At 41.3% G+C, this 22,454-nt stretch overlaps 3 protein-coding genes across 3 annotated transcripts; 1 reads left to right on the top strand and 2 right to left on the bottom strand.

The window, feature by feature from the left end:
* Positions 1-391: 391 nt before the first annotated feature.
* On the top strand, positions 392-8,631 carry LOC104438006 (3-oxoacyl-[acyl-carrier-protein] synthase II, chloroplastic). Its single transcript, XM_010051066.2, has 14 exons — positions 392-1,255; positions 2,183-2,388; positions 2,476-2,679; positions 3,066-3,176; positions 3,269-3,364; positions 3,529-3,574; positions 3,679-3,758; positions 4,420-4,488; positions 5,847-5,931; positions 6,826-6,980; positions 7,074-7,154; positions 7,398-7,457; positions 7,546-7,697; positions 8,190-8,631. The coding sequence occupies exons 1-13, from the start codon at positions 898-900 to the stop codon at positions 7,660-7,662; spliced, it is 1,668 nt and encodes a 555-aa protein (XP_010049368.2). The 5' UTR covers positions 392-897; the 3' UTR covers positions 7,663-7,697; positions 8,190-8,631.
* Positions 8,632-10,547: 1,916 nt separating this feature from the next.
* Positions 10,548-11,630, bottom strand: LOC104438005 (pectinesterase inhibitor 3). Its single transcript, XM_010051065.3, has one exon. The coding sequence runs from the start codon at positions 11,563-11,565 to the stop codon at positions 10,903-10,905; it is 663 nt and encodes a 220-aa protein (XP_010049367.1). The 5' UTR covers positions 11,566-11,630; the 3' UTR covers positions 10,548-10,902.
* A 7,893-nt stretch (positions 11,631-19,523) lies between these two features.
* LOC104438004 lies at positions 19,524-20,543 on the bottom strand. Its single transcript, XM_010051064.3, has one exon. The coding sequence runs from the start codon at positions 20,241-20,243 to the stop codon at positions 19,653-19,655; it is 591 nt and encodes a 196-aa protein (XP_010049366.2). The 5' UTR covers positions 20,244-20,543; the 3' UTR covers positions 19,524-19,652.
* Between the last annotated feature and the right edge of the window lie 1,911 nt (positions 20,544-22,454).

Genomic DNA, 22,454 nt, shown 5'->3' with positions numbered 1-22,454 from the left:
CTTCCCCTAACACAAGGGGGAAGAGTTTGATTCCCGGACATCGTAGGGTGACTTACCCGGTGGCATGTATGTGGTGACTGGCACGTGTCGCCCCAAAATTTGCCCAGATTCTCGGAATTTACCTTCCGTTACTTCGGCCTTTTGAGGTGTTAGCCCACGGTCGTGAATTTTGGTACAGTCTTTTGTGTCCATATTGGTACGGTTCGGGTTAAAAAAAAAAAAAAAAAAAAAAAAAGAGAAAAGAAAGAAGAGCGTGCGTCTCCGATTTTTTCCGGTCGCGGATCCATGAGCCGGAGGCAATATATTAATTTAATTGAATTTTATTTTTTCTGGATTTCAAATATTTTCCCGAGCGTATTTATTTCGACCTACACAAGTCAGATTGCGTCCTCTCTCTCTCTCTCTCCTCTCAATAATGTCATAACAACACCGCGAGGGGAGACAGAGGGTGCTGAAGCACTTGGCGATCCCCCTCTGCTCTCGCCACCATCCATCTCTCCCTCCCTCTTTCTCTCTCTAGCGCGCGCTCTCTCTCTAGCTCGAGCTCGAGCCGTTTCGCCGCCGCGCGAAGCGCCCGACGCCGATTCCATCCCGCCCCGCGCGCCGGCGACGATCCAAATGCGGCCTCCCTCGATCCGCCCCGTCGCCAATCCGCAATAGTCCCCCGCCGGCGCCGGCGCCGCTGCTGATTGGCCTCCTCCTCGGCGTGAATCTCCGGCCCCCCCGCCGGCGCGCCGGCTTCCGGCGGCTGCTGCTGCTGCTGCTGCTGCTTCTGCTTCCTCCTCGTCATCTTCCTCTTCTCCGGTTTTTTGTTTTCTTCCTGTTTCTCCCGGCCCTGCTCCTGCCTTGAATCCGCCGCGAGCTTCCTTCCCTCCCCCGGCGGCGGATCGATTCCCGATGGCTGCGTCCACGGTCGCGTCGCCGCTCTGCACGTGGCTCGTCGCGGCTTGCATGTCGGTGTCGTGCGAGAGGGACGGCGCGGCGAAGAGGCCGGCTTCGTGCGGGTTCTCGGGGAGGAGGAGGCGGAGGCTTCCCGTGCCGGAATGTAGTCGCGGCGGCGGCGGCGGTGGGAGCGCCTCGTCGTTCGGCCTGGTGAGCTCTTGCCTGGCCTTCGAGCCCTGCAGCGAGTTTTACAGCTCGCGAGCGGCGTCGTCCTTGGGATTCTTCGGCGAGAGTGGATTCGCATCGCTTTTCGGATCGAGGAATCGCCAGATGAATCGAAGGCAGAGGCGTCTGAATCGCGCCCCCGGTTCAGGTATCGTTATTATAATTGTCGTGGTTGTTGATGTTGTTATTTTATGCTAATTTGAGCTGTTATCGTTGTTAGCTTATTTCTAATCTTGTCTTCACTGGAGTCCAGGAGAAATTAGTTAATATATGGGCTCAGTGTGCTCCATTGGTTGTCCAAAGCTTGATTTGCTGCTACTTGTTTGTTTATTCATTTAAAATATATTTGTTTTCGCCACATTTTTTGTTCTGATTCATCAGTAGTTTCGTTTGAGCTTAAGAAGATAGAAGAAAGGAGTCTACTTAGAAGATACGAATGCATATTCAATGATGGAGGTTGAGACTTTGCCGGGCAATTTAATGTGTTTACCTTGTTATCCTAGCTGAATTTTTAATCTGGTTGACATGCACACGTTACGGAGGGAAATTGGGAGTAAGGTTAATCTCTAAACAATAGAAAGAAACAAGGAAGGTTATGTGAATCGAAGGGGAAGTAGGTTTCTGATGTCCACATTTCCAATATAATTTTGGAGAAATTACTCCCTCCCTGGATTTCCCAGTGAAAATAAATCTTCCAAAATTTCCCTTCTGAACCTTTTGAGTTGTTTTTGTCGGTCAATCAGCAATTTAATGTGCGATGAGTGTATATCAAGACAATTAGATGGTGATACTGTTTGATCATTACACGTGAATGATGGAAGCAATTATGTTTTTCTTGCTTTGCGGGGTGTGACCTTTAACTTAGGAATTTTTCTCTTATCACCACTGCCATCATTCGTGTGACACTTGCCATGACATCCCAGGTGACTGCCTTTGGTTACCTGCCATCATATCATTGCAGGGCAAGATTAGTGCCATGTCCATAAACTTGTTAAGCTGCAAGTTGCATATCTAGCCGATCGATTTACTTTTTGAGATTAAAAATAGTCGCACCACTTTGTGATTGGTCATTTAGGTGAAGTCATGGCTGTGGCAGTGCAAGCTGCGCCAGAGTTTGTCACGAAGAAGAAACCTGTGACAAAGCAAAGACGTGTAGTTGTTACAGGGATGGGCGTCGTAACCCCACTTGGTCATGATGTGGACACTTTCTATAACAATTTGCTTGAAGGTGTTAGTGGCATAAGTGAGATAGAGACCTTCGACTGTTCTGAGTTTCCGACGGTAATGCTTCTTGCTTCTGGAAGATTTCTAATGTTCTGCTGCTTGTTCTGAAACTTCTTCATGATGCCCCATCTCTTACTTTTGCAGAGGATTGCTGGGGAAATCAAATCATTTTCAACGGATGGATGGATATCACCAAAACTTTCTAAAAGGATGGATAAATTCATGCTTTACATGCTCACTGCCGGAAAGAAGGCCTTAGCAGATGGTGGAATCACAGAAGACGTAATGAATGAGTTAGACAAAACTAGAAGTGGCGTTCTGATTGGCTCCGCAATGGGGGGCATGAAGGTAACATTTAACTCCCGTGATGTTTCTTGAGATGAGTGCTTCAAGGATGGAAAATGTGTGAAGAGATTGAGGACAAGCTCCTTCAATTGACTCGTTTTCACATCTGCAGCTATCTTGTTTGTAAGAGGACAATGACAATTTTGGGATACTGTCCATGTTGAGTTTTGTGTGCTTCAAAATGTGAAGGGTATCTTTGAAGAGACACCTAACTAGTGAATGTAACTATATTAGGAACGTTATGCTCTTTAATAAGTTGGTTGCCACTAAAGTGGCCTGTGTCACAGCCACGTTGCTCCCAGATTGGACAAGGAGGCATATTAATCCTGCAGTTCATCATTGTTTTGTGAGTTTGCTCTTTGATACCATTTTTCATGTCAACCGTCCAGGTATTTAATGATGCCATTGAAGCTTTGAGGATTTCATATAGAAAGATGAATCCCTTTTGTGTACCTTTCGCTACTACAAACATGGGATCTGCTATGCTTGCAATGGATCTGGTCAGCTCATTGATTACATGAAATTATATGGTTTTTCTTTCTTTTGGTGGAAAATATATATTTAATAGATATTTTTACACACTCAATTGCAGGGATGGATGGGACCGAATTACTCAATATCTACAGCATGTGCGACAAGCAACTTTTGTATATTGAATGCAGCAAACCATATAATAAGAGGCGAAGCTGTAAGTGTTCAAAAAACAAAACCTATATTGAAATGAAAACAAAACCCTTTTGGTCCTAATTTGTCCTTATTATTTGTTTAATATGATTCTTTAAATTGGAAGTTTAAATATCAGATTGTCGGTTCAACTGTGTTTTCTTCATTTAAGGTGTGAGGATTTTGCAGGATGTCATGCTTTGTGGTGGTTCTGATGCAGCAATAATTCCTATAGGTACTCATCTCCCTCTGGCTGCTCCATGCATCACGCTTGTAGTGATTTGGCCTGCCATGAAGTTGAGAGGCCTTCATTGATATTTTCAATAATGCATCCTGCAGGTTTGGGAGGTTTTGTTGCTTGTCGAGCACTATCGCAAAGGAATGATGATCCCACCAAAGCTTCCCGACCATGGGATATGGTAATGTTACTGCATTTGTCGCTTTTCTATTGTCTTGCATCTTATCTTTTACTAGTATTTTATTTTTCCTTGGACTACCATTTCTGCAGTTTAGAGATTGGTCTGATGTGTTGTTAATACCGAATATTTCCCTGTCAATACCCTTTAGTCTCGTCTTTTAAACAAGTGCCAGATGGTAGTGCACTATTACAACTTTTTGCCGCAAACATCACATAGAAGTTCATTTTTTGGTTTTCAACTAATTGAGTCATTTGGAATAGTCCGTGTTTGAAACTTATTCCACAAGTAGTGCCGACTTCGTAAATTAGGGGTGGTCACAAACTAGGCTAGTTTTTCATGGAGAACTTGTATGAATGTCTGAGTATTTGCCTTTGTATTGGGATTTGTACAGTAGTTTATACATGTCGGGCACCTTAGCTCATCATGGTATCTCCTCTGAGTGGCACCGCATAGGTTATACATGCGTCAACTACTTTTAAGTCATTCTTATCAGGATCTCCATGGAAGTTTTTACTTTGTCCACCAAAAGACTTTAATAGTTCTTTTATATTTCTCGGATTGTAAAAGAAGACTTTCAAAGCTCCTTTTCTTTTCCCCCATCTCTGATGAGATTATAAGGAATCAACTTAATCGGCATCCTAACCTCCTATTTTGTCTGCAGAATCGTGATGGATTTGTCATGGGAGAAGGAGCTGGTGTGCTGCTCTTAGAGGAATTAGAGCATGCTAAGGTATATCTGATAATCCATGTCACAGCTACTTTATAGTAGAGCATTACCAATTTAGTGCTGCTCAGCTTAACAATTGAAAATCGAAGGACCTATTTTTCTTATGTAGTGGTTTCCTGCTTCTATTCTCTGTTGTTATGGTGCAACTGAAAAGTAGAGAATGATCTGTCCCTCTTCGAGATTCAGTTCAATATGTTATGTTTATTGTTCCATTTAGCACAAGGAATTTCACATACCGGTGTGTTCTATAGGCATATTTAGCTCTTTTAAGTATTTCTTCATACTTTGTGCTAATTTATTTTCTTGAACTGGGGGATCCTGTGCGCACATAGTCAGATTTTACTCTCCCAATTTTGCTGATGCTAAAAAAATTACATTTCTGTTTCTAATTGTTGCCTTAGTTGAAGTTAAAAAGGACCTATTGAATGCTGCTTCAAATTCAATTCGTTAATGAACTCATTCATTTTTTGATGCTGTTCTGCACCTTAGCTCAAGAACGGATGTGGAGTTTAAGGGGGAGATTGCACTAGAAGTTATGAATATCATGCATGGAGAAATTTAATCAATCCTCAAACAATTAGCTAAAAGTGCAATATAGTCCTTGACCTGGACCAACAAGTGTAATTTAAGGTTGCAAAGCAGGCAATTTCCAAGTGCCATGTAGGTGATTTTTGGGTGATGTTCAACTGAAGAACTTAATTGCACTTTTTGAAATGAGTTTAGAACTTTTTTGTACTAATTGAAAATTATGTGCTTTGATCCTATTCGGATAAATGTTACTTTATACTTTTCCCTGAGTCTAGGAAGCAAATTCAAGTCAACAGCCTTTTTCAAATGTACATACCTGAAACGCAAGACTGTTTTTCTTCCTAAAAGCAAGGAGCTGTTGCTACTCTTATCAGCTACCCTAGCTGTTTCCAAGATTTTAGCTTTTAAGTTGAGATCTTGAAAGTGCTCTTTGTTTTAAACACCCACATTTATACTGAGCTTTCAGAAGGGTATAGTTCCACTTTACTAACTGATAAAAAATTAATCCCTGTTTTCACTCTGGTTTAAGTATCTGGATTTCAAGCATATCTTTTGTGGTTTGATGAGATGTTCATTTTTAAACTGTAAAGTGTTGATGCTGTCTAATTTTGAGTGTGCTCTTAATTCTGCGTAGCTTTTGATCTTCTGGATACGTGCCTTTCTGTGCATTAATATTACTCACAGGTTTTATGAAGAGAGAACTCTGTTAGTAGTTAAGTCAATGCTTCGTCAAATAGGCTAGCTTTCTATCTTTAACAGTTGATTAGATGGCATTTTCTATTAAAACCTTTCTAGTTAGAGCCTAGTTGCTTGATTTGTTATTCAATTTGCAGGAGAGGGGTGCGGATATCTATGCAGAGTTTCTTGGTGGAAGTTTTACTTGTGATGCCCATCACATAACTGAGCCTCGCCCAGATGGTAATTTTCCTTTCTCTCTCTGGTTAAACATATGCATTCTTTTGAGCATTAGATGAATTAATTAAGGTACCTGATAGCAGCCTTTAAATGATTGTAGCAGAGTTTTCTGTGGTAGAATTTTTTCATTGCCTCAAACTTTTGCTTGAAGAGAGGATGGTCAATAACATGATCAGGAAATTACTGTAGTAAACATATTTATATTCTACTTATGGTAGAGTGTTAAATGACATAGCAGATGCAATTTTGAAAGTATTCTTGCCTATTCCTTTGAAGTTGCATATTTCTCTACCATATCAGAATTCTTTATATCATCAATAAGGAAAAAAATCCTAGCTGTTGATTATTAGTTCCTCATCCGTCTCTGTTTATGCGACATCACTGTCTCGTCTACTATTCATCAAGGTGATTGTTCCACGCTATTAAAGCTGTGCATCATTTTAAGATTAGTCTTAAACTATAAATAGTTAAGTAGACTTAATTATAAGTTACAAATAGATCCCGGTAAACTACAGCTCTGTCAATAAAGAAGAGTTTGTCAAAGCTGTATGTCTGTAATGGAAGTTTAGCTCGCCCACTTGCCTACTGAGAACAGTCGAAAAGGCACGGTAAAACACAAACTTGTCATAGTAATAATCAGTTTCCAGTTTTTTTCTACTATCTGATTCTCTAGTCCATTTCCTAGCAATTTTCCTTTGCGTATATAAGTTAGGATTGCCCATCGGGAATGAGGGTATGGAGCAATCACTTGTTTAATATTTTTCCAATTGCTGTATGTCATTTGGGCATGCAAACCGATTCCAATATGGAAGGTTGCTTCAGCGGATTACAGTGGTTTCTTTAACAAACTTCCTCTTCAAAATATGGAACTCATCAGATCTGTCCTTTGATAAACAGGGGTTGGCATCATTCTGTGCATAGAGAATGCCCTAGCTCAGGCTGGGGTGTCCAAGGAAGATGTAAATTACATCAATGCTCATGCTACATCCACTATGGCGGGAGACATTATGGAGTACCAAGCTCTTACTCGTTGCTTTGGCAAGAATACAGAGGTAAGCCGAAAACCTAGACTTCCTTTCCATCTCCTTAAATTTGTTTTCTACAATGTTCTGGTGCTTCATGGAGTTTTTCTGTTGATCATATAGTTGAGAGTGAACTCTACGAAGTCTATGATTGGTCACCTCCTTGGAGCAGCTGGTGCAGTAGAAGCTGTTGCAGCAGTTCAGGTAATTAATTCCTGGTTTGTTCTAGATAGAGTGTGTTAGAAACTATGGGATTTTTATTTTATGTGGCTGGCTGTCGCAGCCAAGAGTAGTATGAGGTATCTAATGAATGCATCGATTTCACTTACCTTGGTTACTAGTAAGTTCAGTAAATCAAATGGGTCAATGTTGGTGCCCCATTATATGTATTTTCCCCCTCCTTGTCAGATTTAATTTGGCTTTAAATCATGTGCCGTTCACATGCAGGCAATAAGGACAGGGTGGGTCCATCCAAATGTTAACCTGGAATCACCAGCTGATGGAGTGGTACATTTCCTTCTTGTCCTCATCTCTTTTTACATGGATCTACAGCAGTGGATAATCTTACTATAAATCTGTGATGCACTTTGATTAGGACACGAGTGTGCTAGTCGGTCCAACAAAGGAGAGAGTGGATGTCAAGGTTGCCTTATCTAATTCATTCGGTTTTGGTGGCCACAACTCCTCGATCTTATTTGCTCCTTACAAATAATTTGGCTACTCCAAGTACCTTCGATATTTCTAGAGGTATGTTGGTACATACTGCTTGTTTATCAAATTAGTTGCTGAAGATGATTTTGCGGAAACAATTGATTTTATTTATTTTTCGCCCTTTCTCCCTTTCTCCCTTTCTCCCTTTCTCCATCTTCTTGTTCATGTGATGTGTGGCTGTGGATTCTCATAAAACCTGTATTACAAGCATAGCCTTGAGAACAATGACGCTTTCATGGGGTGCATAATCGATGATTTACTCAAGTGGTTAATTCTTCATTTTATGGATGGAAGCATCCGGGATTGTGTTCTTACTTAAACAAGGAATTGGGGGGGTTTGGGGAAAGGTGGGCCGGTACAGGTTGTGCAATGTTGGACGTTAGTGAGATATTTCGACCACAGACTATAAGATTATAGGGCTCCACGAGCATGTTCAACATCATTGCTCTATCTAGCTTTACCGAGTCCTTGGATGATTGTTCTTACATCAAATTGGGTGTTGATAATTTCTCGATCTGAATCGTGCAGCTACCGCGGCCAAATGGCATCTCATAGGCGCGCTACTTCCTGGCTGATCGGTCGCACGTGGTCATGTATAATTTGCTCGGTACAGCTGGGGGATGCAGCAAAAGCCTTTACAGCCATCTGTAGCATGAGGTCGATACTCAGGATTCGCTAATTGCTCAATACTTTTCTGCTATCATTTTTCGCTAGAATTATTTGTTTCTAGTCATCGGTGTTAGCCATAGCGGGCCTTCATTAGAGCCCACCGAACCACAGCAAGCCCGCAATCATTTAGCGCCGCTGTACAAGTAGATGGCTCCTCAAAAAATGTTTCACCTACTCGGTTTTTCAGTAACGGATCAGATACTTAGCTGTTAGTCGATTTTTGCTGAAGTTTTCATGACGACCTCGGACAAATTTTGTCGTTTGATGAGGCAACTAGCGACTCCATCGTTGAGCGGGTTCTCGACTCTCGCTACATTATTTTGATGGAAACAGGCAATTTCCCCGTATTCGCAGTCGCGGATTCATTCGGGTTTTGGCTCCCTCATTTTGTCTGTCTAGCGCGGCTAAGCAGAACCAGAAACGAACAAGGAGATTGTATGCCCCATGATTCGTTCCTTTTCGTGATGAATTCGTTAATCTTTATATGTATTCCCCTCCGTCGGTGCACGATCTTTTTTGGTGGGGTCATTATCTAAAGGGCCAGTGATGGTCAGTGTGCTTACCTGCACATAAATGCACGAACCAACCCGAATTCAATGGTGTACAGAGACAATGATTCCGATATTGCAAAAGACCGAGTACTTAAAATGACCTGCCCAATGAATTCCGAAATTACAGCAACGTCATTTCACTTCGGTAATTTCGCGATGACTATTATTGCTGCTGCAGGAGGAAGAGACAAAATCTGGTAAATGTACGTCCGATGTCACAAGATATAGCTTTCTGGTTAGTGGGTATGGATGTGCCTTGCTAGTTCACTCCTCTATTTCACATAATACTAACTTGTTGCGCAAGATTAAATTAAATTTATGATGATTGGTTTAAGGCGGATAAAGTGTCAGAATTCCTAATCCTATTTTATTAATGCAAATTTATTCTTAAATATTTTGAATTAGAATCAATTTAATTTTTCTGGTTAATCTTGACCGAAGTATAATAAATACTGATGTGGACATTTTTAATAATTCTTTTATTTTTTTCTCCTCTTTCCTCTGTTAGTCGATGATGGCTGACCTCCCCTGAGTGAGGGTGGCTCTCACTGGGGCAAGGACGAGTGTCGGCAAGTTTACCCTTACTAGATCTAGCGAGGTTAGGTGTTTGCCCGGGCGAGGCTTGGCCTCGTTCTAGTCCAGGCGACACAATTCCCATCCTCTGATCTCCTACAAGATGCGCCTCTCACAACGTACGCCTCTCTGTAGCTGTACGTATCCATTTGAATTCCGACGCCACAACTTCAATCACGCCATCAATGGGCCGCCATCCGCCTCTCCTTCTTCTTCAATAAAAGAAAAATCTCCCACGACCAAACCCCTCGAAACAATAAATACAATAGCCGTCCCCTAATTCCCTATCGCTTCGTCTTTTACCTCTGGAGAGTGAGTATCTGTTAGCTCCCGTCTCTTTCACGACCATACAAAGACCCCAAAGTTAGCTTGCGCTGGCTGGCTTATTGGAGCGCACGAGAGGACAGCACTCTCGCTCTGGAAAAACGTTTTTCAAACTGGAAGTCAGGAGTGGTTAGTGAATGCATGTTCCTAGATAATGACTCGTCGGCCATGACCTTTTTTTACCTCTTTTGTCAATGTGTTAGGTGGCAACTAAATTTCATGATCAGCAACACAACCGCGGCCGATTTTCACCAATATGACATGTGATCCGAGGCTGCTGCTCAACTGATACTGCTTTCAATAGGTCCCTCGTAAGGAAATCGTTTTCCTAGGCGCTAGATGAACAGGAATTCTCCGATACTATGCACGGGCGCGCGTGTGTTTTCCTTCTAAAACATCTAGGTTCAGAGACATAGGATGTCCTAATCCTAAGCCCTCAAAAGATCGGACTCCTTTCCGTCCCCAAATGTAGGGTTACACATGAGCTCGACTCTAATCTAGATCCGTGCCTGACTGCCTCTCCTTTCGTCGGGTCTTGGTGCGCCGTGCCTTAATGTCCTCCGGTGCGCTACAGATTATGGATGACCTATAGAAAAATGCTCTGTTCCTTTTTCTTGATTGTTGGGAAAAAAAAATTCCTTGACCTACTTGATCTTTAAATAGTTGTAGTTGGAGCTTGTAAGAGTCTGATCGGCTAGATCAAGAAAGAAAGTACAAAAACTCAAAATGAAGGAAGAAGTCCTTACAAGAAATACACGAACACAAGCCAAAAGGCCAACGGAAGCATGTGACTTATGTATATTTTAAGATGTACCACGCGTATATAGTCTACAGACAACTCCATAAACACACCGCAAGTCACTCTATAGGTCTAATAACTTCTCATGCAAAACTACTTCGAAGAAATGAAAATCAACACCATATACCATGCCCACAAACGTGAACACGGACACATATATCTGTGTATCTACAAATCCACATATGCCGTCGGTCCAAAATTCAAACTCGATCACACATTTATAACTTCAAGGGGAAAGGGGGGGGGAGGAGACAGAGAGAAAGGAGGTTTTGATGGACCCACGAGACTAGTAATCTGCCACGACACATTCCACGATCCAGCGAGGTCAGAGCCGTCCGTCGTCGCCGACCGTCACGAACCCGCCCCTCCTCGCCGGCCTCCTCTTCCTGCCGCTTCGGCGGCGGCTCGTGATCTCGTCGAGCCGGTTGATGAGGTACAGCGCGTTGCTCGTGACCCTGGCCACGTCCGTGATCTTGCCCCGCACGTCGTCCTTCACCGTCCCGTCCGCCTCCTGGAACCCGTCGAGGCACGTGTCCTCGTTCGTCAGCGCCGCGCTGACCCACGTCTCGGCGTTGCTGAGCTGCCAGCGCAGCTCCTCCCCGCCCCGCAGCCGCTTCAGCTCCGCCACCGACTGCCGCAGCTCGTCCACCGAGTCCGACAGCTGCTCGAGGCAGTCCGCGAGCGCCCCGCGCTCCCGCTTGGACCTGAGGCCGGAGGCCCGGCCGCTGAGGTAGCTGGAGGCGCGGCGGGCGCGGGCGAGGCTGATCTTGAGGGCCGCCCGGGCCACGTCCCGCGGGTTGTCGGTGGGCCCCGCGTAGGAGTTGAGCGTGCGGAGGCAGAGGTCCGGGTAGCGCGCGTGGGAGCAGGACGCGCGGACGAGTTCCCCGTCGTGGGGCGCCGCGTTGCCGCCGCGCGGGGCGGCGGAGCAGCGGGCCGCGGCGGGGAGGAGCGCGAGGAGAGCGAAGAGCGCGAGTGCCGAACGAGACATTGGAGAGAGAGAGAAAGAAGGTATGCTGGTGAGAAGACAGATTTCTTCGAATTTAGATTGGTGCAAAGGTGGTGGTTGGGCAGGTTTTATAGGCGGCAAGTCTGCATGTGTTTAATGCCCCCATGGATCAACGTTGTCATAATTTGTACAATCAAGAAAATCACAACGATCCCATCTCTACTTGATTTACAAGGCCAATCAGCTTTATGCGAAATTTTCGATATAAATAATATTTTTTTGTGGATCGCGATGGATCTTACAATCGAAATGAGGGAATGAGTCTAGCCAAATTGAAAAAATTATTAACCTAAAAGACCAGAAGGCAGTTGACACTTCTAGAGCATTAAGTTATGTACCTCAAGCATATAGCTATCCATTTTTGCTATCAACAACTCTTAGTACGATGGCAAGGAAAGCTTTTCGAAAGTCGCAATCTTCCATTGTGCACCCATATGCTAAGCAATTATATCGTTGCGGCATACCGGTCTATGATTTCGAAAGGCCACCTCAATAAACTCGGGATCTAGAACTCGCATGAGAAAGACCGACATGTGCTGCAGCGGGACAATTCGGGGTTACTTCATGCAACTGCTTGGTCCAAAAAAAATATCTTGCATTCATTAGTATAGTCGACTTCAATTTGTACGTACAATGGCGCCCGAGAGAAACCCTAGCCTAAGGGTTAAAGTTGAGATCTACACTTGTGGAGAGCACATGTATAAGCTGTGATCCACATCAATGCAGGACGTCCATTCACGCAGCCAATGTCCCCCTTGCTTTTGCAGCTATTCTCGTCTCAATAATTCACTACCTAACCCCACCTTTCCCCCTTATAATTCTTCGCCTCCAAAGTAGAAGTTCCTTTTTTTTTTCCTTGTTTGTCTTTTTTAAACTAGGATGCTACCTTACCTAGACTTAAAAAGAAATACTATACAATTCCATCTTATCAAGATCTTTGATTTTTATAAGGGTAATCGTAGTTTGGAATAAAATTTGTCTGAGCGGTCGATGTGCTTTGAGATTTTATATTGATTTTGTTGTTTTGTAACTTTATATTATATTGATTTAAGGGATTTTTTTTTTCATTTTGTATGCGGTAGATGTTAGTTGACATTGACAATTTTTACTAATATTATAATAGTTTTTCGAATTTATTTTATTCTTTTCTCTCATTTTTTTTTTCCTCCTCTAGCCAGTTGTTGAGGCGAGGGCCAGCGAGGTCGACTTGGCCTGCCTCTACCAAAGCTCATCCCCCCTTGACCAGCGGGCGAGGGCGAGCCTTGCCCGCCCCTAGCGAGCCTCAACCTCACCTAGCGACAGTGAAGGCGAGCCTCACTAGTGGCTGGTCTAGCAAGTTGACTCTGTCGGCCCTTGTCTTTGGCTGGTTATCAGCCATAGTCAAGACCTGGGAATCAGCTAGAGGAGGAAGAAGGGAAAGGGAAAAAAGAAAAAGAAAAGAGAAAAGAATAAATAAATTATCAAAAATTGTCATGTTGGTTAGTATCGTCCGGGCCATGTAAGACGGCCATGTAAGACGGCTAAGATGGCTAACATTTATTTCAACCGATTGGATGCACTCAATTGACAAAATATGAAAAAGTTTAGAATTCAATTGATAAAATTTAAAAAATTATTGTTTGAATCGGTAAAAACATAATATGTTTATGATTTTTTTGTTGTTGATAATTTTCCCATTTTATATAAGTGATGCAACATGGAATGAGCCTAACAACTTCTTCACTTTATTTGGAGAAATGAAGGAGATTGACAAAGAGCGAGTAGCACCAAAAGGCATGGCTATAAAGTCGCCAAATCTCTCGTCCTTGTTCACATTGTTCAAATGGCTCCTCTCAATCTCCAGTTTTTCCAGCTGCTATGCTTATCTCGGGACTGTACACTGGAACCCGCAATATCCATACAATATGGCTCGTAGATCATTAATCACTTCATTTCCCTTAGCCCATTTTTACACGATTCCTCATCACAGATCTTGATTCCTAAACCTTGACGCAATTTTCAGCCGAAAGATTGGCGAAAGATGGGATTCGGTCTGTCCGAGTAACCTTTCCTTGTCGTTGGGGCCATTGTCCTTATAAGATCACTGTGACATTACAAAGTCTATACAATCGCGAAGGCCCCGACCCATGATTAAATGATGAAATCGGACAAAGTCCCACTAATCGCGGCCGCGAGAGATCGAGTACTTTTCACTACTTGGTGGCGAGGGATATGGGCATCGTTCGGTCTCCCAAAACCAGAACCCCATCCGTGGAAATGTACTGTGCTTGTGGCCCCTGCCCTTTTTCCATTATTGGTGAGGAATTAAGATTCCAAGAGAAAATGCAGGTGTGCACGACCCAACCAAAAGCCTCCCGGTCTGATCACGATCACGAGCCATGTCGTACCCTCTCTAATGACCCGGTCCTACAATGGCGGGAGTGATCATGGGCACCGGAGAGGGCTTGGATGATGTGTGGCTCCGATTCTAGGATGGCATGAAGGCAGGAAAGGACTGAATTTCACATCACCTTGGTATGGTGAGGTAAAGTGTCGTATATGGAATATCAATTGTCTTAATTTATAATGGGACCTTTTTTGGGCGAAGCCTAGAAAAACAAAAACATGCATGCTCTAACTTAAAGCGGATAATATCATAGCGAGTGGGGTTTGGATCTCACACCCTCGAGGCATGACCTACCACTGCTGATGGTGGCAGCTAAGCCATTGTGCCATCCTAAGCTGTCTTCCTTAGGTCATATTTTTCTCTAAAAAGGAATGTCTCATCTTCGTTTATCTTCAATGATAAAGGTTCTTTCTGGTACTTTGTCGACCTTTTCGACAGACGGCTTCAAGCTGAGATTCCTGATTTTGGTGTTAAGCATGGATTAAAAGGCACTGAGCGGGACGGTCGGTCTCAAAATGCGTGTGGCTTTCCTTGCTTCACGTTTCTAAGGAAAGCCAAAAGGAAGCAAAAGATCAAAATTTCCATTTTCTATTCCATCTATTGAATGAAAAATTGAAGCACTAATGATGCAACCTCCACATGCTCCACATGCTCCTAAAGAGCAGTGTTGGCCCAGTTACTTGGCATGTCGATTTCTCTAGGCCAAGTTCCATTGGTACAAGCATGCGCAACTAATTCTTTCCATGAGTGTCGGATACATTCTAACCGACGTCGTTAATTAGGGCGTGAGGTTAAGAAATCGAATCGTGATTGGACCTGTACGCTGCAGATTCTTTGCCCTCAAGAGCAAGCATTTCGAAAAGGATGAACCAAGCCCTGTTTGGTTCAAAGATTTGGAATACTCATTTGGGCTCTAAAGTCCCTTGGCCAAATGCAAAAGTGTTTGGTTCGTTTTTTTACGCGACTTTGACAAGATGCAATTGCATTTCCAAGTTACTCTAAGGGCCTTTAGTCCAATACGGCTCTTGAGGTCATTTGGAAAGTCGCATATTCGGAATGCAACTTCCAATATTGTTCATCTCAGGTGGAGAAGTTCGATCGGCCACCCGAATAAAAATAAATATAAAAATAAAATATATATTTTTATATTTTATTTTATATAAAAATATAAACATATCTATTTTTTTATGTTTTATGTTTAATAAATATTTTATTTTTTATATAAAAATATAAACATATCTATTTTTTTATGTTTTATGTTTAATAAATATATATTTATAAAAAAATATAATATATATTTATATATATTTATATGTATTTTATATAGATATAAACATATCTATTTTTTATATAAATATATTTTATGTTTAATAAATAAATAAATATATTTATAAATATAAGCATATCTATTTTTTTTTCTCCGATTGTTTTTATATAAATATAAACATATATATTTTATATATATATTTTATGTTTAATAAATAAATATATATTTATAAATATAAGCATATCTATTTTTTTCTCCGATTTTTTTATATAAATATATAAATATATATAAACATATCTATTTTATATATATTTTTTATGTTTAATAAATAAATATATATATTTATAAATATAAACATATCTATTTTTTTCTCTGATTTTTATATAAATATATATTTATGTAAACATATCTATTATATATATATATATATATATATATATAAACATATCTAATATATATATTATGTTTAATAAATATATTTTATGTTTATATTTTTATATTTTTATATAAAAATATAATTTTGCTTTTTTAATTTAATAAAAGTCAATTACAAATGTAAATTTTACCAAACGGTATTTTGGCCAAAGTTGTTTCTCAATGTAAATTTTACCAAAAGACATTTGCATTTGAAAAACCCCATTCACCCAAAAGTATTTGCGTTTTTGTAAATGCATTGAACGGGATTTAAATTGGAAGTTTGTTGGTGACTTCGCGTGTCGAACAAGAGCAGAGGGGCCTCTGATGTGTGATTTTGCTTTTGTTGTGGTTCATATCGCTTGATAGGAGTTGCCCATCTTCTTGATTTTTTTGGGGGGGTTGGCGGATGACCGGTCGATGAAACTCATATGGGAGCGGGTTGTGAACGGAAGTTCCGACAAAGTTTCAATAGAATTTAAGGATAGTAGACCCTATCTTTCTTGTGCACGCTATGGTCCGTGCTTAAACAAGAGGTCCCACGTTAATGCTGGCTATTGCTCACACCACGTACGGAACCATCCCTCCTTCAAAGCTTAGACTAGGGATGTTGACGGATTGGTTTGGATTTCTTGAAAATCCAAATCGAACTGAACCACTTTGATATGCATTATCTTTGAACCGATTTATAACCCGAACTGAAGATTAGGTTCAATTCGGTTCGGTTTTTTGGATTTTTTTATAATATAGAGAAAAATTTAGTGATCAAGGAGAGATTGTGTAAATTGTAATATCAAGATGGATGATTTTCAGTTTGGTTCAAACCGACCAAACCATCCGAACCGAACAAAAAATGATTATTTTTTTATTATCAAAACCAAAACTGTAATTGAACTAAAAATGCACCAAAATTTATATATATTTGGTTCCGATTTCACTTTTTCGAGTTGGTTCTGATACCACTAGCTTTGCCTCATTGTTGTCTGGCATTTAGAATACTATATGAATGCAATCGATTCATCAGAAGAAGGAACAAGAGGATGAGGAGGAAGAGAGAACAGAGACCGGTGAATCAGATGCTTCGGTTTGTTTGTAGTTTGCCATCGCAAGTCCATTAATATCTTGTCAGATTTATCATGACGAGGCAGTCTGTTGCTCATCCCGAGGAGATACATGTGGGAGTGGGCAGTGAACAGAAGCTCCAAGAAAATTTCTATGGAATCCAAGAACAGTACGCCCCATCTTTCTCGAGCACGCTCAAATGCGAACTTAAACAAGAGATCCTGCGTTATTGCTGGCTATAGCTCACACCATGTACGGAACCGTTCCTCCTTTGAAGCTTAGTCTAGGGCATCAATGGCTTGGTTTGGTTCAACTTTGTTGAAAGCCTAAACTGAACTGTCTGGATGTGCATTACCTTTGAACTGATTTGCAACCTGAATTGAAGACTTAGTTCGGTTTGATTTGGCTAAGTTCGGTTTTTCCGTTTTTTTTTTTTGTAAAATCAGAAAGATGTTTAGTAATAAATGAGGGAGATTATGTAAATTATAATATTAAGAAGAGGGATAATTTTCATTTGGACCGAAAATGTATGAAAGTTTGGTTTTGTTCAAGTTCTAGATTCGGTTTTCTGGTTCGGTTCTGACATCACTAGCTTAGCTCCATTGTTGTCCAGCATTTATAATATTATATGCATGCATTTGATTTGTCAGAAGAAGGAACAGGAGGAGGAAAAGGAGGAGTGAGAAACACCTAAAAAATGCATTAGATGGGATATACGGCTCAATTTTATATAACGATATCATGGAAGAGCTCATCTATGGAATCGATGAGTTTCGACTTATTCTATTGATCATGATCTTAGTTATTCTTGTTTAAAGTTAGATTTCCGTATGAAATTTATAAATTCAAAAAGGGTACTATCTTGTCTATCAAAATTGTAGAGTGTGTCACACTAAACAAAGGTGGTCAAATGTGATTTTGTACTCACTTCTTCCATAACTTAAATTTTAAATGGCATACTATCTACAATTTACCAGCAAAGTTATTAGTCTTTTTATTTTATTTGAAGTTTTGAACAGGTAAAAGGCCAATCTTGAGCTCTCACCTTAATTTCCAATTCAGTCTCAGCATTGACATAAAACATGTTACTTCCTCTTTTTAGTGTTAAAACTCGGTTAAGTTCTTCAAAGTTTCCACCGAAATTAAACGTATTAAGAACAAGAAGCGTTTTCTCTTTTCTGAATCATGCAAACCACATGCTCGTAATCCGTCCAATCATTTTAAGAAAACTCGAAATGCCCTAAGATCTGAATCCGACGTGGGTTCGGGTCCATCCATCATGGGTGGGTCCTCTGGTTAAAGCGGATTCCTATCTTCCATGGCATCTTTCGATATCTTGCTAACCATGGAAGGTGATAACCCTACCACTAGCCAATGAATTCGACCTAAAAGTCATGCTTGAGTGTACGAATCGAAAGAAGGTATCGGCAAATGCCACCAGTGCCTCTCTTGCTGGAACACAGGCCAGTCCCCCAGTGGTTGACGATCCAGCCAGCTTTCGCGGCCCCTATAATGTCATTTCATCATCTGGGGAATGCTATCGATTGTCCTTCTTCTTTGCTAGCGAAAGCGACGGGGGTTCGGTTTTCCATACTTGGCTAAAGCGTTTTCATGGCTTGATTGGCCATTTGAAAAGTCAGTGCCATCTGCTTGTACGATGCTCTCGTCTTGGTGCTGCAATCCGATGATGTTTCGGACCTAACTTCACTAATCAAAACTATGCCCGATTTTATCGTCTTGGTTAGAGACAAAACCACTATGGTGTCGTCATTCGGATGTATGTTCAGAGCTACTTCCTATGAGTTGGCCGTCAACAGATGTTATGCGTCCATCAAATTAGCTGTGATCAAGACCAGGCGCTTATGAAGTCTTGTTCGATCGGTTTATTAAATCAACTAGTGCTTGGATATGTTCATTCAAACACTGAAAAGGAAAAAAAAAGTTCAAAAATTGATTAAGTGATCAAGCGCTTGATTTGAACATCGCAGCTTCCTCACTTGAACCACATTGTCTCCCTCTCATAATGACCACGATGCGGACTACCGCATCATGAGTGGAGCTTTATGCTATGCCCTTTAGGCATAATAGGTTAACCAAAGAGAATACTAAAAGAAATTAAAAAAAAAGAAAGAGAGAGGAGTAAATGGACAAATCATGAAATAGTCCTTAACCCGCGGAGAAAGTGCATCACCAAAATATTGCACAAACACTAACCGATGATATCTCACATGGGCCTAGCCTCCTAGGCCCATGTTTAGGCCCATGTGAGAGAGAGATATCTAGGAATGGGATTTATAAATTTAGGTTATGATTTTTTTTTAATAGATGATCTCTTGATCTTTAAATTAAGTGCATAAATCGGCAGAAGCATAACCACTCCCCAGTTAGTATGGATAAATGCTAGATGGATCCAACTTCTCATGAGAAATGTCTAATTACGTTTTGTCAACCATTTCAACGGGGTGATATTGACTTAATCTAAAACAATCAAAAAGTCGGTGAAGTCCATACTATATATAAATTGACTAGCTTTCCTTCATTGTTATAAGAGTACCGCTTCGATATGTTCTATGAAGGACGGTGCATTTAATATTTCTAATAATTTGGAGGCAGCAATCGCTTCGATTTGATGGGTGAGAATGCGTTCCCGACATTGTAATCGCCATCAATTATATAGTACATTCGTGGAAATTAGTTGAGCATACGTGTGTACAGGAAGGTTATTTATTTCCAATTCATATACAATGTGATGCTACAATAAGATTTACAATCGATGAGTGAGGTTTATTCCCGATGGCCGGGACATCGGAATTTCGTAAAAAAGACCCCCCTCAACTTGTTTAATCTTTTATTAATAACTACATTCATCGACCGACCTCCTCGTGCCGAAATGAGGTAAATTGAAGAGCAGAAAATCGTTACTATTTACTAATCTTCTTTTTATCTTCTGCTAACTCTCTCATCCCACAGCCTCACCACATTGCCATTGATCACCATCAAGTCCTGGAAGCTGTACCACCCCCTCTCTCCATCCCTCAATCTCGCCGCTCTCTCCCAGCTCCACCGCCACTCTCCGCCACCAAACGCAGCTTCATCTACGGTTGTCGCTGCTGGCGGCGGCGGTTCGTCATCTCTCCGATCCTCCTCGTAATATGTCGCGAACTTCCCCTTCGTAACTCCACCGCCGTCACATTCAAACCATGTCGGATACGGAGGAGGAGGAGGAGGAGAAGTAGAAGCACCAGGTTCAAATTCTTCCTCCACAGCGCCACAAGACGCCGGTTGCGGAAAAGATCGATCCGCATTTACAATTTCATCTTCACGAGATGACAACGACTGCGGCGACAAGGATTCTTCGCTTACTCGTCTAGCAATGGCAGAAGACGCCGAGGCTCGGATTCGCCAGAAACTGAGAGCCGCTGTGCTGATGACGGCGATCCAGGTCCACAAGTTGTTCGCGGCGGCGAGGAATCCGAAGCTCTCGTAATCTGACGCGAGTGCTACGAGCGGAGAATCCAGCACGGTGCTCATGCCTGACCTCTGCAAGACCCGAGCCCTGACCGTGAGTTCTGCGAGCCTGAGCTCGCGATGGTCAGTCGACCCTTGAAGTCCTCGTTTACTGTCGTTGTGGTGGATGAAAAGACAAGACTCAGCAGCGGGAAGAAGTTAAAAGGAGAAAAGAGAGAGAGAGAGAGAGAGAGAGGGTATGGGAGAGAAGGAGAGCCAAGAGATGGAGAGATGCCGAGAGCAGAAGATGCCAAGCTGCGCTAGCTGGATCCCAGACTTTATACTGCAAGGAGCGCAGTTTCGACTCGCCGGTGGGGAATGGCGCATGAAAAACAAGGACGGTGTTGCTAGCAGTGAATGGCACGTGGTGCGCCACACGCGTTAGCTGAGGAACTTGGTGCAAAACCCTAGGGTCATTAAAGGCCCTTCTACTTTGCCGGAACAAGTAGGAAATTAGGTGAGTGTGCACTCCTGGAATTTCTGGCCAAGCGTTGTCTAAGAAAAGCGATAGAAAGCTGACCAGCGAAACGTCGTGATTCACGTCCACAGACCTACATCTCTCTCTCTCTCTCTCTCTCAGAGCCATAAAGAAAATGGGAAGTCGCGGAGTCAATGGTCATCTTTAACCCAATATTCTAAAGGCGAAAGCACAGTCGGCTCCGCGAAGCTTTGATCGCCCTCCGATGGACCTTATAATCTAGTCCGCACGATCTTTCATGGCACGTGCTGAATCCGTCAAAGCAAACGTGTACTGGGTCGTGAAGATGGAGCGAATTGCCGGTTGCCCGGACAGGGATATCGGTGGGTATGGAAGACTTCGTGCGGCGTACAATCTCTTTCCGTGCGTGTGTATCGAGTCTCTGTCTGGGTTTCGACATCTTCGCTGTGACGCCAAGCTCGGGAGGAAAGACGGTCCATGGACCCTGCCACTTGGGGACACCTGGCATGGCAAGACGATGAATGTTTTGTACTTTTGAGTTCGCATGTGAAACCATCCGCCGGGATTACAAAGATTTCGAAATTCAAGCGAGAGTACCAAGACTGTCAAGGAGATCATCGCGTCCGTAACTTTACAAGTGCCTTCGGACGCTTGTCGAGCGACTAGAAAAAAGAAAGGATGCGAGTATCAATGCACCATGTGAACGATAAACAGAAGAGAGGCGATTTTGAATTTCCAAGGGGAGTTCACAAATTGCCAGGGACAATAGAGAGAGAGAGAGAGACCAAGCCCAGTTTTCATGCGTACAAGAGGTGGACATCTTTGGGCCCATAAAAGCAACTTCCCACATACTCTTAGCTATGTTTGGTAGTCAATATAAAATTAATCATATACTACGTTTGGTTCCTGTACAAGATATGATAAATTCGGATGTAAGAGGATATAGAAAGATAAAATTATTGATGAAATAAAGGTGGATAGAATTTTTAACATCTATAATAAGAAAGTTATTTCTCTTGATTAATAAAATTGAAATTACATTTCGATATAAATAATATTTGAATTCTAATATAAGAAATTCAAATTAACAAAAAATAACAATTAAGTTATTTTAATTTAATCTTATTTTATTTTATTTTTATATTCGAATTGTGTTCTATTTTACAATAGAATTTCAATATATAAATATATATTTATATTTATTACATATTTTAGATATAGTTATTGCATATTTTAGGTGTTTAGTATTTTAGGTATATTAGTATTGTTCACTGTTTAATAAAATCTTATTAGAGAATGATGTAAGGGGAAGAAAGAAATAAAAAAAATAATTAATTCAAAAATTAAGAGGAAAAAAAAATTAAAGTAGGTAAGAGTGTTGCACGAGATTTTTATCATTTCTACTTATAAAATCTTTGGATCATTTACATTAGTATGTTGCTAATACTAAACAATGTACATTATACGATGTGAATATATCCGATTTTATTATTGCAATCATCAAATAATGAATAGGATATAGCAAAATTCTTGGATTTCATATCCAATCTTATCTAGTTCTATCTTGGTTAGAAATCCGATTAACCAAACGTAACCCTAGAGAATGTGTAGAGATGATGCCGAGGTAGAGAACCAATGGCAATCATTCAATCATATGTAATCTTAGTAATTTTGCAAGACCTTGCCTCATTTAACAATTTTTTCAAAAGAAAATTATCCAAAAACTCATTAATTTATTGTATAGATGTAACAAAAAGAAGAAGAAGCCAAAACAACGTTAAGGGCTGCTAGGGGTG

Source organism: Eucalyptus grandis, chromosome 3, assembly GCF_016545825.1.
Source record: "Eucalyptus grandis isolate ANBG69807.140 chromosome 3, ASM1654582v1, whole genome shotgun sequence".
NCBI lineage: Eukaryota > Viridiplantae > Streptophyta > Magnoliopsida > Myrtales > Myrtaceae > Eucalyptus > Eucalyptus grandis.
This window is presented reverse-complemented; position numbering and strand designations above follow the sequence as displayed.